We start from the raw sequence: 17,672 nt of genomic DNA, 5'->3' as shown, positions 1-17,672 counted from the left end.
ATACAGAGGTTACCTGGGCGTGGTGGTGCACGCCTGTAATCGCAGCTACTTGGGAGGCTGAGGTAGGAGAATCGCTTGAACCTGGGAGATGAAGGTTGCAGAAAGCCGAGATCACACCACTGCACTGCATCCTGGGTGACAGAGCGAGACCCATCTTAAAAAAATAAGAAATTGAAAAACTAAAAAAAAGAAATTTGTGATTTTCGGCAATACTTTCTATGTCCTCCATTGCTTTTTAGAATGCTTACATTAAAGTGAACATGGATAGCTATGAAATTCAATGAATTTTTCAGCTTTTCTTTGGAAAACCAATTTAATAAAAAGATTTTAATTTTTTTAAGTTAAAATAATTTTTAACCTAATACTTAGGTTAAAAAATTGATGTAAAAACCATCAGTATGCTGTGCTAGCTAGATTGGTGGCTGAACTGTGATAGAAAGCAAAGATACACTTAGACTGTTGGGTAGTTCTGTGTTGCATTTGGCTATTGTACAGATAGCAGAAATGTCAGCCTTTTTATTCCTTTTTTTTCTAGCTTGTAAATCAGCTTCTGAAACAAAAGTGATATCTCACGCTGTCAGGCAGCCTGTTTTTCTTCGCAGCATGTCAGCTCCTTCTGACCTGGAAATGATTGGTAATGAAGATTTGGAATTTACTAGAGCAAATCAGAGGTACATGGCTAATGGCCGGGGTTGGGTTCCCACATGCAGCTGAATGCATTCATCAAAACAAGCTCCCTGAGTGTGTTTCTCGTCTTGCCAGTCTGTTCTGTGTTCCCCGTAGGCGTCGCCACGTGACCAGCCACCGCAGCAGCTCCTTTACACTCCTGCAGTCGCTGGCCATTGAGGACAGCAGGGACAAGCCCACCTACAGTGTCCTGCTAGGGCAGCTGTTTGCTTTCATCGGCACCAACCCTGACCAAGCTGTATGTCACATTTTGCGGGCTCCAGATGAATAGCACCTAACAGCATGCAGGGTCTTGCGGCAGTTAGCAGGAGTCAGGTGTCCCTCCTTCTTGTGCGTTTCAGGTGTCCAGCAGCAGTTTCCTTTTGGCTGCACAGACAAGGTGGCGGCGGGGAAACACTCGCAAGCAGGCACTGGTGCACATGCGGGAATTGCTGACAGCTGCCGTACGAGTCGGGGGAGTGACGCATCTTGTGGGTCCAGTGACGATGGTCCTTCAGGGAGGACCCAGGTTAGTTGTTTCTGTTAGTTTATACTGTCCTTTCTAGAATGGTCAGAGCCATTCAAAAGATTATTCTTGGGACCCAAACATAGGCGGTAGTATTTGCTAATGTTTTCCTATAAAATATTTATATAAAAGTGGTACATGATCTTGCAAAAAACTCAACATATTAATAGAACGTAAAACTCTCAGTATTCACCTTCTTCTCCTGAATTCCACTCTGTCCATTAAGAGCTCATTACAGCAACCATACGTGCATAAGCAGCTGTATAATTCTTTTTGTACACATAACTGTGTTTGTGTGTAAATTTTTTTCAACTTAATTCAGATTATATTATCCATGCCTTTCTATAACCATGGTTCTTTTGCTCAGTATGTCTTAGATATCTCAGATATCTGTGTTTTCATATCAGCACATATAGGTCTGGTCTGCTTTATCTTTTTTTTATTTGACACAGAGTCTCACTCTGTCACCAAGGCTGGAGTGCAGCAGCACGATCTTGGCTCATGGCAGCCTCTGCCTCCCGGGTTCAAGTGATTCTCGTGTCTCAACCTCCCAAGTAGCTGGGATTACAGGCACATGCCACCACACCTGGCTAATTTTTATATTTTTAGTAGAGATGGGGTTTCACCATGTTGGCCAGGCTGGTCTCAAACTCCCGACCTCAGGTGATCTGCCTGCCTCGGCCCCCCAAAGTGCTGTGATTACAGGCATGAGCCACCGTGCCCAGCCTTTTTTTTTTTTTTTTTTTAAGCAGATTCTCGTTCTGTCACCCAGGCTGGCATGCAATGACGTGATCATGGCTCACTGCAGCCTTGACCTCCCCAGGCTCAAGCGATCTTCCCACCTCAGCCTCCCAAGTAGCTGGGACTATAGGCGCATACCACCATGCCCAGCCAATGTATTTATTTTTTGTAGAGATGGGGTCTTGCCATGTTGCCCAGGCTGGTCTCAAATTTCTGGGCTCAAGGGATCCTCCTGTCTCAGTCTCCCAGACTGCTGGGATTAAAGGCATGAGCCACCACACCTGGCTGCTTTAAGATTTTTAAGAGCTCATAGATATACATTATATAGATGACCTTTTCTAAAAAAATTAACACATCCTCTGCTGATGGACACATAGGTTCATTTGTCTTTATTGCTTTTGTTTTTGCTTTGTTTTGTTTTTGCATTAACAACCTCCTTCTGCCTATATTTTTATACATTTCCATAACTGTTATTACTGAACCAATTTCTAAAAATGTAATCATAGATACTAACTCTGAAGATGATTTTATAACTCATTTGTGAGTTGTTCTATATGAGTTTCCTATTGGGCTTCAAAAATCTTCAAATAGAAATAGAAAATGCATTTCTCTGCAAGCCCTGGACTGGAGCTGCTGGAGGCTGCTGTGCTTCCTGGCAGTTCTTTGAGGAATTCTGGCCAACAGGCAGAGAGGGTTCAGTGGCTGGAGGAAAATGGGTTAATTAAGAGCTGAAGTGAGTATCTTGAGAAATCTTGAGATCTTCCCACCTCAGCCTTCCAAGTAGCTGGGAGTACAGGAGAGGTCAGACTATTATTTGGAAACAAGTCCAAAATTTAAGTGGCTTAAAAGACAAAATTTTGTTGGGCCCAGTGTCTCACACCTATAATCCCAGCACTTAAGGAGGCCAAAGCAGGAGGATCACTTGAGGCTAGGAGTTCAAGACCAGCCTGGGCAATATAGTGAGACCCTGTCTCTACAAAAAAGAAAAAATTAGCCGTAGTGGTGGGGCATGCCTGTGGTCCCAGCTACTGGAGAAGCTGAGGCAGGAAGATCACTTGAGGCCAGGAGCTTGAGGCTGCAGTAAGCTGTGATCGCACCACCCTGCACTTCAGCCTGGGCAACAGAGCAAAACCTTGTCACAAAAAATGAAGAAGACAAAATTTTAGGTCTTGCTTCTGTTCATGATGGGTTCATGCTGGCTCATGGTAATCACAGAGGAGGAAACCATCACCTCAAGAGCTGCCAGGCTCCTTGTCAGAACTCTGGCTCATTGACCAGACTTGTCACTGCCCAGCCAACCACAGGGTGCCCAGAAAGAAATAGGGAAAAGCCCTAATGATTACCACAGCCTATTTCCAGAATTTAATTTCTCCATAAAACTGGCAGCACTATTCCTTTTCCCTCGATTATTGTCATTTGTCAGAAACTTGAAAAAAAATGTAGAAAATGCCAAAAAATACAATGAAAATCACCTACAAGTACACCCTCTTAAGATAACATTCTGTTAACACTTTAGTGTCTGTGTTCTAACTGTAGATGTCTCCTGTAGTGTTCTTAGTGGTTCTGTAGCACTGCATTATATGCTTGAAACTTTAACAAATTCTCTATTTTTGAACATTAGGTTAGTTTTTCTTGTTTTTGCTTTTATAAACAATACTATGTTGCATGTCTTTGTAGATAAATCCTGATAGTTTCAGTTCTAAACTAATATTAATTGGTATAGAATCGGCCCTATGTTGTGTTTTGCATTGGGAAAGTTTTATTTTATATCAACTAGGCTTTCATCTTCTGCTAATAACTGAAGTGTGAACTCAAAAACAGACACTTAGCTAATCCATTTGAGCCTTAGTTGTCTCATTAATAAAACTGCCTTGGCTAGGCACAGTGGCTCAGGCCTGTAATCCCAGCACTTTGGGAGGCCGAGGTGGGAGGATTACTTGAGCTCAGGAGATTGAAACCAGCCTGGGCAACATAGCGAAACATCATCTCTACTAAAAGTCAAAAAAATTAGCTGGATGTGGTGGTGTGCATCTGTGGTCCCAGCTACTTGGGAGGCAGAGGTGGGAGGATCACCTGAGCCCAAGAGATCAAGGCTGCAGTGAGCTGTGATCGTACCACTGCACTCCAGCCTGGGTAACAGACCAAGACCCTGTCTCTAAAAAAAAAAAAAAAAAAAGAAAAGAAAAGAAAAGAAAAAGCACTTACAGTATTCAGTGCTACTTAGATTATTGTAGACATGTCTGAAATAACTGGTTTCATGATCAAATAAGTTTGGAAAATGTTGAATGTCCCCTGCTTGTAGAGCGGCCATTCGCTTTACCCTTACTGAAGGCTCTGAAAAGTCCTACAGTAGTCTGTTTTAATTTCCCTAACCCAGGATTTCCTAGACTTTTCTGGAGTGTGGACCGCTGTTTTGGAGGCACACCTAAAACTTCTGTCCAGCAGTCTTGCATAGTCTGGGAAACACTGAGCTGGATGTTCTCCAAGATCCCTTCAGTTCTGGATTCATCCAGATACTCTAGAGTTTCTCAAGAGGCCTCTCCTGCTCAGCCACTGTTCTTGACATGGTTCAGGAAGCCTGAGCTTTGGTTTCTCTTTCACAGAATTGAAGAACTCACATGTGGTGGGATGGTCGAGCAGGTCCAGGAAGCCTTTGGCGAGACCATGACCTCTGTTGTGTCTTTGTGTGCTCGTTATCCTATCGCTTGCGCAAATAGCATTGGACTCTTATGTACCATACCTTACACCAGGTAAGTACGGAAAGGCCTTTTGTTGTATGTAAGTTGCCCTGCAGTATAGTCGATTAAGTGAAAGTATTTTTAATTTTAAAAATTGGATTTTTTGCTTTCATTATCCAGAACTAGCTATACAAAATTTTTCTCCTGAAGGACACTTAAGGTTCCTATGTAAATTTCTTATTATTGAGTTCCTACATGACTAAATGCAGCCATTAGGATTATATTACATTGTGAAGATACAGAGGTTCAAAGAAAAATAAAAGGTCCCTAGGAAATTACTTACATATTTGGCAGAAATATTTTGCATATATACATTTATTTCCTCTCTTGGGTCACTTAGTTACTAATTTGAAGATGTCAAGCATTCATTGAATCCCCTTAGGACAAAATACATGATTTTTTTCCATCATGGCAACACTGAGTTGATTCCATCGATTTTTGCTTGATGTTGTATATAAACAAACCAGAATTTTAAGTTCCTTGTTAATGAAGGGAATCATCATTATAAGAAAATCATTTTGTGTTTGATTGCACATGGCAGTATCCTAAGTTGTAGGGAAAGAGCTGCACCAGCATGTTTTATGCCCCTTTGAACCTCACATGAGAGTTTCCTGAGTGTCGGTCAGTTACGTTTATCTAGTGTAATCCATGACCCTTTGTCAGGAGCGAAGAGAAGTGCCTGGTACGCAGTGGCCTTGTGCAGCTCATGGATCGACTGTGTAGCTTGAGCAATCAGACCGAGTCCAGCTCCAGTGAGAAACAGACCAAGAAGCAGAAGGTGGCCACCATGGCCTGGGCTGCCTTCCAGGTGCTTGCCAACCGCTGTGTTGAGTGGGAAAAAGAGGAAGGTGAGATGCCAGACTCCTTCCTAGAGCTCACTGATTTCTTCTATTGGTGTGTTAGTTTATTGGTTTTTTTATGCTAAATGAAAGAGAGAAAGGCTCTATTAAATGACATGATCAGATGGGTTAAATCAGTCGATGATTTCATGAGAAACTTTTCCTCAGTGTGGTTTTATAAAAACTTACAGCATTACGATGAGACTGAATGATATCCCTGTACCCTGAAGGAGTACAGTAATCCCAGGAAATTGAGAAGATATTTTTTATTCTCTCCTTGTCAATACTGCTAGTAGTTTCCAAATATATTTTTTTAATTAAAAAAAAATTATTAGACACAAGGTCTGTCACCCAGGCTAGGGTACAGTGGTGCAATCATAGCTCACTGTAACCTCAACCTCCCTGGCTCAAATGATAAGAGATCCCCCGACCACAGCCTCCCAAGTAGGACTATACGCGCACTCACCATGCCCAGCTAAGGTTTTTTGTTGTTGTTGTTGTTTGTTTTTAGAGACAGGATCTTACTATGTTGCCCAGGTTGGTCTCAAACTCCTGGCCTCAAGCAGTCCTCACGCCTTGGCGTTCAAAAAAACAAATATTTTTTGAAGTGGCTTTTCAGTTGCATTTTCAAGGTGATGTTTCCAAATTTTATTTTTAGTGACCAATCCAAATAAAAAGTAAACCTGGGCTGGGTGCAGTGACACGTGCCTATAGTCCCAGCCACTCAGAAGGCTGAAGTGGGAAGATTGCTTGAGCCAGGGAGGTCGAGGCTGCAGTGAGCTGTGATCGTGCCTCTACACACCCTGGGCAACAGAGCGAGACCCTATTTCAAAAAAAAAAAGTAAACTTGAAGGATAAATTTCCCAATAAGATTCCAGGCCTGTGTGTATAACTTGTTTATTTATCTGTTTATTTGTTCACGATGCATTTTAATGTCTTGAGAGTCTATTATATGCCAGGCAAAAGATAAATAAGGCATTATTCCTCCCTTTAAAAATATGGTCTGTCATAGGCTGGGTGCAGTGGCTCACGCCTGTAATCCCAGCACTTTGGGAGGCTGAGGAGGGCGGATCACCAGAGGTCAGGAGTTCGAGACCAGCCTGACCAACATGGAGAAACCCCATCTCTACTAAAAATACAAGATTAGCCGGGCATGGTGGCACATGCCTGTAATCCCAGCTACTAGGGAGGGTGAGGCAGGAGAATCGCTTGAACCCGGGAGGCGGAGGTTACGGGGAACCAAGATTGTGCCATTGCACTCCAGCCTGGGCAACAAGAGCAAAACTCCATCTCAAAAAAAAAAAAAAGGTCTGACAGGGAAATAGACCAATAAGCAAATACTTATAGTGTAATCAGTGCCACAACTGAGGTAGATAGGATGTGCAGTGGGAGTGTAGAGGTTCCAGAGACCAGCTGTGCTAGGGATCCAGCAAAGCTTCCCAGAGAAGGTGACACGGGAGTTACTCTTGAAGGAAGGAGAAGACTTTCGAGCGGAACAAACAGCGTGTGTAGACTCAGGGATCTAAAAGAGCATGGAAAGTTCAGGAAACAACAAATACTTTTTCATAACTTTTACATGCTTGGGAGGTTCTGGAACTATGGTAAACATGGAAGAATCCAAAAAGGTCTTTTATTGTGTTTGGGAAAGTATGAGTTAAGAAATCAAGATGTTTTCATCACCGGTGAAGTAATGATTCTTCCCTATCAATCAAAGTATGTTCTTTGGTTATGTATGGATTAATCATATTCAATTTTCATTAATAGTAATGTCTACCCCCCACATTGAGTTATTTTTAAAATAACTATTATCCTTTTTATGTATAGATATTATCTAATGAGGAGACACTATTAGATGGTTCATGAAACATTAAGCAAGATAAATGGACAGGGCTCGCCGCCCCCTCAGGCTCACCATGGCACCCTTAGGTTTTCACCAATCTCTTTTTTTCTTTCTTTAACTGTGAAGGTGGCTCCACAGAGGCTGTGCACTCAGGTCTGGCCCGGCAGGTGTCCAGCCTTCTCACTAACCATCTTGCCCGAGCCACAGAGTGCTGTGGCAACCAGGCTGCTGGGAATGACGCGCTCCAGGATGTACTTAGTCTTCTCAATGATCTCTCAAGGTATGCAAGGTCCAGCCTGGAGCTCTGGGAGAAGCTGGCTTTCCTCTTGAACGATTGGGGTTTCTTTTGGTGGTGGTTGTCTTTTCGAAATAGCTAAATTACTAGGCCATTTTGACACACTCTTGCCTCAAAAAAATAATGGAGGATAAAGTCATTGAAACATAGTATTTAGTTCCAAAATATAAGGATTATTTAGGTGAATAGCTAAATCATAAAATAATATATCATCATTTGCTTTAATACCTTACTGACAGCAGCTGCTAACCTTTCCCATAGATGCAGTTGTATTCATTAACCAAAAATCTTACCCTCATTGTAGCAAGATTAAAGAGGAATGAGTCAGGGCCTGTAATTAACTCACTTTCTCATGCTGTGTCTTTAAAAGAAGATATTCTGTGCTGGTTATATACTCCCTGTGTGAGCCACGAGGCCCATAAAATATCCACATATGACTGACTGCATGTTATTTAGCTTTCTTGGAATATAACAGTTTTAGCTGTGGCAGATCCTAGAACATTGAAGCCTATGAAACACTGTATGATAGCTTTGGTCTTGAGGTACTCATTAAGAAAGGATAAATAACGTAAATTCCAAAGAGAACTATTTACAAGTTAATCTCTGTTCCCAGATCCAGTCATTCTCCCTAGCAATCATTTATTATAGAATGCTTCTCCCCTCTCCCTTAACCTGGTTTACCAGGATCCAAGCCCCCATTCTTTCTGTAACCTCAAGATGGTAGATAAGCTTCTGTAACTCATGGGAAATTGAGTCTTCACTCTGAAGGCTCCTGTGTATACATGTTAAATAAATTTGTATGTCTTTTTTCCCGTTAAAAAAATGAAAGAATAAATGACAAACTGAAAAGCTCTTAGTTTGAGTTTCTAAGTCTCAGTGATCCATGAATCACTCTGAATTTAGGATCTCAAGTAAACATCAGAGATCAGAAAATATTCAAAAATCTTTCCTTTTAAGTATTAGTGTTGTTTGGTTTCATCAAATGTTTCCAAAATTCTTAATTCTTCACAGAAGCATAGTGCCACATTCATGATTCCTCGTGAAATCAGATTTCATTGGTTTGTTTCATTCAGAGAACTCTTGCTTCTGAATGTCTATAGATCAACATTTCTAGCACTGTGTACCTTTTCTTCCTTTTTTCCCAGGAGCCACATAGGTAAAGCCATCCTGAGCCAGCCAGCTTGTGTGTCCAAACTCCTCTCCCTGCTGCTTGACCAACGCCCGTCTCCAAAGCTAGTCCTTATTATTCTCCAGCTGTGCCGGGCGGCGCTGCCCCTGATGAGCGTAGAAGACTGTGGAAACGTGGAGCTCCCACCCTGGAGCTACTCTGTCCCCTCCTTAAACAGTGAGCAGGAGGATCCCAGCGACCCAGCTTCCAAGATCGCCTCCCTGCTCTTAGCAAAGCTGGCAGATTATGTGGTTCCAGGTGAGAAGCTCCTCAACAGGAGAGTAGCATGGCAGTGCAGCATTCCTGTGCCCAGTCAGGTCCCCCTTGCATCTGTGCTTCCTGTGATGAAAGAGTGAGTGACAGAGAAGGGAGCGGGGACAGGAATAGAGAAGGGGGAAGAAAGATTCCAAATCCCAAACCATTATTTTTCATTTTAGCAGAGCCGCCAAAACAACACTGCAGTTTTCCTGAATGAGCTTTGTTTTTTGCTTAAAGGATGTCAGACAGTTCTTTCTCCAACCGCTTCTGAACCTGACACCACATTGACAAAAACCAGTCCCAAGAATTCCTTGAAAGGAGATAAAGATCCTGGAGAAGAGAGTGAGGCTGTGGATGGCAAGCTCTCGATATTTATCCACAAGCGGGAAGACCAGTCATCCCATGAAGTCCTCCAGCCATTGCTAAGGTGACCGTAATGATTGTGATAGCTACACATCCTCAAGCACCACCCATGTCACAGGCACTGTGCTAAATAAGCCCTGTACATGTATCGACTGCCTCGGCCCTCTTTACACCCCTTTCAGGTAGACACTGTCACTGTGATTCCTGTGGTGACACAGAAAGAAACTGAGGCAGAGCTGAAATGCAGATGTAGTCTTCTCTGACCATAGAACCCAAGCTCTGAACCACAACTTGGTACTGTCTCTCTAAGCGCAACTGAGAGCTAAAGCCATGTGGACGATGTATTATTGTCTATGGGAAGCCTCCAGTGTGACTTGGGCTTTGAGAAGGAATAATGCCATTTGATTTTTAGTTGTTGGCATCCTTCAGCTGTTGGTAAATTTAGGTAAACTCCAACTCATTGACTGTGAGTTGGAGAAACAAGAGACACTTTTTTAAACCTTTAATTAGTTGAAGTATGAAATGGTGTGATTACTCAAGAAGAAAGTAAAAATATAGTCACTGCCCAAATATTACAAACCTGCAGGGCTTTGTTAGTGGGATCCAGGGCAACAGGAAGGCTTGCCACATAGCACAAGGGAATTCAGAGCAGGTATTTATGTCTCAGATTGAATAGGCCTCTCTTTACTTAAATGATCTGACGATGTTGTCATCCTCATAATTGAATCCCCTGTCTGCCATTATGGCAACCGAAAACACTAATGGGACCATGGTGTAAACTAAGCGGGATTATGGCAGGTCAGGGCTTATATGAGGAAATCTCCAAGAAACATTCCTGGACATTGCAATGCATCATAGTACAAATTTGATGAAAGATTTTTTTTGGAGAACCAAGTTCAGGAGGCAGGGGAAGAAGAACTATTAGAAAGGAACTCTAATAAATTTTTTCTTAGCTCTTTTAAGAAAGTTTAATAGTTTGAAGTTGAAAATAGTTTAATAGCCTAAAAATAGTTTGAGATAGGTGAGATAGTTGAAAATAGGTGAAAGGTTGCTAAGAAAATAACAGATAATAAGAATTACAAATACCTTATTAAAAATATAAAAATATACCCAGGCTCACAAATAATTAAAGGAAAGGAATAAAAACAATAGTAATATATCATTTTTCATCTGTCAGACAAGTAAAATCAAGAAAGATTAGTAATACCCTTTATTGTCAAGGTGAGGGTAAATAAAGTCTCAAGTGTCCAGGGAGAAACACACAGGGTGTTCTTCACAGTTTTGTTTGAAAAAACAAACAAAATAGGCCAGGCGCTGTGGCTCACGCCTGTAATCTTCCTTTCTAATAGATGTCATTCGCCAAGGGATCACATCTATGGTGTCGTTAAAGTTCCCTCTCCTTGGGGTTTAGATGATGTCCTCAGGCCCTGCTTTTGTTCTGGGTTCATGTCAGTTTTTCATTTTGTGCATTATTTTCATCTGGATTTCTAGATACCCTTACAACTCTAAAAATGCTGTTGTTTTGGGCCCTGAAGTGCTATAATTAAGCAGTAATAAATTATTTCCTTTTTGAAAAATTGAGTCTTAAATTGTGGATTTTAAAAGCTAGTGTTAGAGGTCCAGGCATGGTGGCTCATGCCTGTAATCCCAGTGCTTTAGGAGTCCAAGGCAGGAGGATGGCTTGAGCCCAGGAGTTTGAGACCAGCCTGGGCAACATAGTGAGATCCCATCTCTTCAAAAAATACAAAAATTAGGCAAGCATAGTGGCATGAACCTGTGGTCCCAGCTATTTGGGAGGCTGAGGTGGGAGAATCACCTGAACCTAGGGAGATCGAGGCTGCAGTGAGCTGTGATCACGCCACTGCACTCCAGCCTGGGTGAAAGAGCAACACCCTGTCTCAAAAAAAAAAAAAAAAAAAAAGCTAATGTTAGTGTATAATAGGGCCTCACCATGACTGGGTGACCCCATGGCATGCAGCCCACTTTTGGCAGTGCCTGTAAGGTGTGCTGTGTTCTCTGCCTGCCTTTTTTCAGTAGTTCAGAAGGACGGCCCTTCCGACTTGGTACTGGCGCCAACATGGAGAAAGTTGTGAAGATGGATCGAGACATGACCAAGGTAACCTCATGAGGTTAAAACGATGAAACCCGAAATTGTAGAGTATTTGTCATGCTTTAGATTTTCAGAACAAATTAAGAAAACAAAAAATTAGTTCAAGTTCCAACGAAGAGGCAAGGTGAGAAATTGAAGTCAGTGCCTTAACTGAGGCCATTTTAAAGAGAACTAGTTAAAATCAGTTTGTCAAAATCAAAACTTTTAGTTTTGACCTAGAAATTTTTTCTTAGCTCTTTTAAGAAAGTTTAATAGTTTGAAGTTGAAAATAGTTTAATAGCCTAAAAATAGTTTGAGATAGGTGAGATAGTTGAAAATATGTGAAAGGTTGCTAAGAAAATAACAGATAATAAGAATTACAAATACCTTATTAAAAATATAAAAATATACCCAGGCTCACAAATAATTAAAGGAAAGGAATAAAAACAATAGTAATATATCATTTTTCATCTGTCAGACAAGTCAAGAAAGATTAGTAATACCCTTTATTGTCAAGGTGAGGGTAAATAAAGTCTCAAGTGTCCAGGGAGAAACACACAGGGTGTTCTTCACAGTTTTGTTTGAAAAAACAAACAAAATAGGCCAGGCACTGTGGCTCACGCCTGTAATCCCAGCACTTTGAGACACCAAGGCAGGTGGATCACCTGAGGTCAGGAGTTTGAGACTAGCCTGGCCAACATGGCAAAATCCTGTCTACTAAAAAATACAAAAATTAGTCAGGCGTGGTGGCAGGCTCCTGTAATCCCAGCTACTTGGGAGGCTGAGGCAGGAGAATCGCTTGAACCTGGGAGGCGGAGGTTGCAGTGAGCCGAGATCGCACCACTGCACTCTAGTCTGGGCAACAGAGCAAGACTCAATCTCGAACAAAACAAAAACAGAAAATAGGATCCACATACTCATAAAGAGGGGATTGGTTAAAGAAATTATTACAGTCATATAATGAAATGCTGTGCAACTATGAAAAACAATGAGGTAGATCTCTGTGTATTGATGTGGAAGAGTCTCCGCGATACACTGATAACTGATAAAAGCAAAATGAAATGCAGCCTGTGTCGGGGCCCTGTGATATGTATGCCAGAATTTGCACAGAAGTTATCTAGATGACTAACCATTATCTCAGCCTGGATGAGGCCTGGGATGTCTATGGAAATTTTACTCTACATATAATATTTTATGTTTGAATTAAAAAAAAATGAGTGTGGATTGCTTTGGTAATTGAGGGGAAATAGACTTGAAAAATATAGTGCTGGGAAGAGTGAAATGAATCTTCTCAGCGTCTTCAACCTCACCCCAGGGTGGCTGTTGCGAAGTGATTACAGAAGAGGCTGCAGCCGCCCTGCGGAAAGCCACCAAGTGGGCACAGTCGGGCCTCATCGTCAGCATTGGGCCACCTGTAGAGTCTATCAACCCAGAGACTGTGAGTGGACTATCCACAGGCGACAAAAAGAAAACCGCCCAAACTTCCATTTGCCGAGAGAGGAACTCGGAGCTTGCAAGGTAAACCTTCCACAGGTAGGAGCTGTCCACACTCATCTCAGGTTTACTTTATAATGGGTTTGTTTTTAGCTTTTTAATTTTCTACCATCCCCTTGACCTCTTGGAAATGAGGCCGCCATCTGCTGTAGTAGTTGCACTCAAGGTACAGCCTGGAGTACGTCGGGGAGTAATGACCATCCAGGTAGATCTGAGGTTGTCATGAAAGAATAGAGGGATGCTCCTGGCTGAGGGGACATTTATAGCCAGAGGATTCTTTTGAGTAGTATTAATAAACTCTGGTCTTGCTACCTTTATTTCTTGCAAATGGTACATCTCCACTGCCCCAACTGAACACAAACTTCTTTCTAGGAGCAGAAGCAGCAGTTAAGTGTTGCCTCTGTGAAGTTGGTTCGAGGTGATTTGTGCTTGAAAGCCAGGAATAGTTGCAATGCAGTGTCTTTCACTGATCCTCATGGCTTATAAATAAAGTTTGAGGTCCACTGTTTGAGGCAGTTCTTCAGATACCACAAAGAATATGACACAGTGATTTCTTCCTAATGATAATGTAGCTTCTTGTTTTCTCGGTCAATGGAATCCACTTTTTCTTGTATAAATAGAAAAGGTTTTCCTCTGATGCTAACCCTGAAAGCCACTTCCCTGCAGTCTTAACCATCACTGGGCACTGACACTTTTTCCTGTTGACACTTGCAGGACTGATCCCGTGCGTCCCTTCATCAGTGGGCACGTGGCAAACAGCATGGCTGCAGAAGTGATCGCCTTGCTACATAGCTTGCTCATGGCACCTGAATCAAATGCTGCTCAAATATGGACCACAACAGCAGAGAAGGTTAGCGCAGTGTTGCTACTCAACTGAGAAAATAAGAAGTAAGCTAATTAGAATTAGAATCATACCCAGCAAGGGGCATTTTAGTAAAGAGAAATTTTCCAAATTCGTCAGATACCTGTTAACTGACTTTCCCCTGGAATTTGCTTTGCTGTAGTAGTTTCAACTCTGTTAACCTATATCACCTGTCACTCCCGGTTCTCATTTTGCAGACGATAGGACAGTATTCTCAGGGAAAGAGTGACAGGCCTTGTTTCTCTTCTTCTTGCTTATGTTAGATTGGTACTGACATTAGGAGATCATGCAGTGTTGGTTTATTGGATTTAAGTGTACTCACTAAGTCCAAGGAGGCCTCTGCATGATTTACACTGCCTGAGTGCCCTGTCAGTAAGTGATTCATCATTACAAACAGTAGTCCAGTTGCCTGAAACTACAGATCTGTAAGCAATTCCCCCTTTCCACAGCCACTCTTCAAATGAACCCCTTATGACATGTCCTGAAGGTAACTGAGTGTTGCCAAGTGGACAGTATGCTGGGATAGTTTTCCTTCAGATGAATGATTGTTTCATTTTAGAGGTTTTAGTGACATGATGTTTGATTCTCCCAGTTGTGTATTTCCAATTTTGTCCAGTTACATAGACAAATATGGGCAGATGTCATTGGCCATACCTGATAGTTTTTTGGTCCCTCACATGTCCAGAGTTCCTTCAATACATGGGACCCAGGCACTGTTGTAGACACTTTATCACCCTTGGCATCAAAACAACCAAAGCTTTAACTCCTAGTGCACGGGCTGCTTCTATATTTAGGTTCTGTCTCGAGCACTGATGTACATTCCACAATTGGGGAAATACGCAGAAAGCATTCTGGAAAATGGCAGCAGCAGTGGCAGGAAACTTGCCAAACTTCAGAGAATTGCACGCCAGGCCGTTGCCGCACTGTGTGCACTTGGAGGCTTCAAAGAGACAATCAAGATAGGATCCGAGGTTCAGGTACCAACCACCATGTTCCCCAAATCATTGCTTCCCCCATATATATAAGCATCCATTAATTAATTGATCATCTGTAAGACAAGTATTATCCAACCAGCTGTACAAAAAAACCTGTTTCTTCAAGCTAAATAAGGAATCTGAGAAATTCTTGAATTCAAATCCACACTGTGCCACACATTATTCAGATATTAATGCAATACTGTCTTAGGTTAACTACAATACTTGTGTCCTGTAGTGTGATCAGTATCAGTCTTAGAATTGATGATGGAATTAGAATGGAAGGAAAACAGTGTTTTCCTGCAAATATTTATTTACCATTAAACAGCAGTAACAAGTTTGTTTGTTTGTTTGTTTGTTTTGAGACAGAGTCTTGCTCTGTTCCCCAGGCTGAAGTGCAATGGTGCAATCTCAGCTCACTGCAACCTCTGTCTCCCGGGTTCAAATGATTCTCCTGCCTCAGCCTCCCAAGTAGCTGGGATTACAGGCGCCCACCACCTTGCCTGGCTAGTTTTTGTATTTTTAATAGAGATGGGATTTCATCAGGCTGGCCAGGCTGGTCTCGAACTCCTGACCTCAAGTGATCCACCTGCCTCAACCTCCCAAAATGCTGTGATTACAGGCATGAGCCACCACACCTGGCCTAGCAGTAACGAGTTTCTATTTGAGATGACAGCATGTTGTGATCACCTTGCAGTTAGGTTTTAGGGCCTATTATAAGTCATGTCTAGGGCTTGGTATCTGCTACCCTAGTAGTATAAACTATTACTGTAACGCCAACAATGACAACTATAAATTTACTTTTTCCTCTTGTCTCATAAGACAGCTGCCCACACGTCAGAGCTGGTTGGTAGTGCTAATCTATCTCTGTCTCCAGGTTTTAGGTAGAGGAATTTCAGGAAGCATTGGAGTAGTGGCTTCTATCAATGAACAGGAAGGTATAGCTACAGTCAGATTCCCACCCATAGACTGTAGAAAGACTTCGCAAGCGTCAGACACATTGACTATTCCATTGTCTAGACTTTGTGTTCCAAGATCAGAGGTAAGGTGATTTTTAAATGCTTTGTAAAATGTCTGCCAATGGTAACTGTACTGTAATGAGTCTATGCACATGCTCAGTGCAGAAGCACAAATGCTTGATTATCTTAAATTGTACTTGTGATGTATATTTATGTATTGGTTATAGTTATTTAATAGTAATGCTTATGTGAAAATTTTCATCTAGATGACCAAATTCATTTCTTTGTTGGTTAGGGCTCTTCTACAATGTATTTTTAATTGTTTTGATGTGGTTTGTAGTTTTCTGTATGGTGATTTTATTTTTTTAACGGAAAATTTAAGAATTAACTCCAGATAATAATAACACCCTCATTTCTTATAAACTAACTACTTGAATTTAACTTTTTGCCATGCCCCCCCACCACCATCAGGCATTGCCTCTTCATAAACTGTCCATTACTGAGAAGGTAGTACAGGCAGTCCAGTCCATGTTGCTTCCTCAGGAGGGAAGTCTCTCTATTCACACCTCACTTCCTGCAACAGGAGATGGGTCAGCTCCTGTGATGGCAGTCGTTCGGCTCCTTGCTGAAATAAGGACAAGGTGAGTACCCTCCCCACATTGCCTTATGTGCTGACATGGTGCAAGCTGACAGAAGAAGGGATCCTTGGTGGGCCCCTCCACTCCCAACTTAGTGAGTCCACAGCTTGAAGCTCACACTAAACTGAGCAACAGTAACCATTCTTTTACAGTTTTTACCATAGTTCGTTGCATTCCTTAATTTCTTCAATTTTTGTTGCATTCCCCAATGTCTACACTTCAAAATAAAGTTTAGCATACAAATGAAATGTGATGTATGAAACACATATATAAGGCTCCACTGATTTGCTTTGTTAAAAGAACTCTGTTCCATCACAGGAATAACTCTACTACCTTGAGGCAGGAGAATCGCTTGAACTCGGGAGGCGGAGGTTGCAGTGAGCCGAGATGGTGCCACTACACTCCAGCCTGGGCAACAAGAGCGAAACTCCATCTCAAATAAATAATTAAATAAATAAAATGGTTCAGGCCACATTGATACATATCTGGCCTATCACTTTCCAAACTGATGATGGGAAAACTAGGACATGCACACAGGGGTTGGTGTTGGTCTTTTCCTGCAAATACATTTATTTAGCGTTAAACAGCAGTAACAGGTGTCTCTTTTTGACAATGAAACTTCTTTTTTTTTGGACACAGAGTCTTGCTGTGTCACCCAGGCTGGAGTGCAGTGGCGTGATCTCAGCTCACTGCAACCTCTGCCTCCCTAGTTCAAGCGATTCTCCTGCCTCAGCCTCCTGAGTAGCTGGGATTACAGGCGCATACCACCACTCCTGGCTAATTTTTATATTTTTAGTAGAGACGGGGTCTCGCCATGTTGGCCAGGCTGGTCTGAAACTCCTGACCTCTGGTGATCCACCTGCGTTGGTCTCCCAAATTGCTGGGATTACAGGCGTGAGCCACCATGCCCGGCCAACAATGACACTTCTTAGAAACGTCTAGTGTGTATTTTGAATCAGGTGAGAGTGATCGCCATACAGATTTTCCCACTTTTTGAATCCCTCTTGCTTCCCTAGGGCAAAGTTAGGAAAAGCTTTTAAGAGACAGTGCTGATTTCTCACCCGGCACTTTGTATCTCCATTTAGTGGCGATGGCAACCATTTTTCTCTTTTCCAATTCTTCATGCAGTGTCAGCAGTTACTGTGTGGCAAAAGAGAAGTTATTTATATATTTCCAAGACAGTCCAGCTCAGAAAAAAAAGCAAGATGAGTGGGGTGTTTGA

General features: G+C 42.1%; 1 protein-coding gene across 7 annotated transcripts in view; it reads left to right on the top strand.

Moving 5' to 3' along the window:
• The window catches only part of HECTD4 (HECT domain E3 ubiquitin protein ligase 4), a 222,188-nt gene that overhangs the window by 137,680 nt on the left and 66,836 nt on the right, over window positions 1-17,672 (top strand). For all 7 annotated transcript variants that reach the window (XR_010108967.1, XM_034934555.3, XM_034934553.3 and 4 more), the window contains 14 exons: window positions 536-671; window positions 784-925; window positions 1,029-1,195; window positions 4,537-4,683; window positions 5,335-5,519; window positions 7,477-7,630; window positions 8,791-9,071; window positions 9,309-9,498; window positions 11,469-11,550; window positions 12,839-13,041; window positions 13,732-13,867; window positions 14,674-14,856; window positions 15,731-15,895; window positions 16,284-16,453. Coding sequence is in view for 6 of the 7 variants with exons in the window: in XM_034934555.3 (XP_034790446.1) it covers window positions 536-671; window positions 784-925; window positions 1,029-1,195; window positions 4,537-4,683; window positions 5,335-5,519; window positions 7,477-7,630; window positions 8,791-9,071; window positions 9,309-9,498; window positions 11,469-11,550; window positions 12,839-13,041; window positions 13,732-13,867; window positions 14,674-14,856; window positions 15,731-15,895; window positions 16,284-16,453 (2,341 nt within the window). In the remaining variant the exon portion in view is untranslated. The remainder of the gene's footprint in view (window positions 1-535; window positions 672-783; window positions 926-1,028; window positions 1,196-4,536; window positions 4,684-5,334; window positions 5,520-7,476; window positions 7,631-8,790; window positions 9,072-9,308; window positions 9,499-11,468; window positions 11,551-12,838; window positions 13,042-13,731; window positions 13,868-14,673; window positions 14,857-15,730; window positions 15,896-16,283; window positions 16,454-17,672) is intronic.

This window comes from Pan paniscus, chromosome 10, assembly GCF_029289425.2.
Source record: "Pan paniscus chromosome 10, NHGRI_mPanPan1-v2.0_pri, whole genome shotgun sequence".
Lineage (NCBI taxonomy): Eukaryota > Metazoa > Chordata > Mammalia > Primates > Hominidae > Pan > Pan paniscus.
This window is presented reverse-complemented; position numbering and strand designations above follow the sequence as displayed.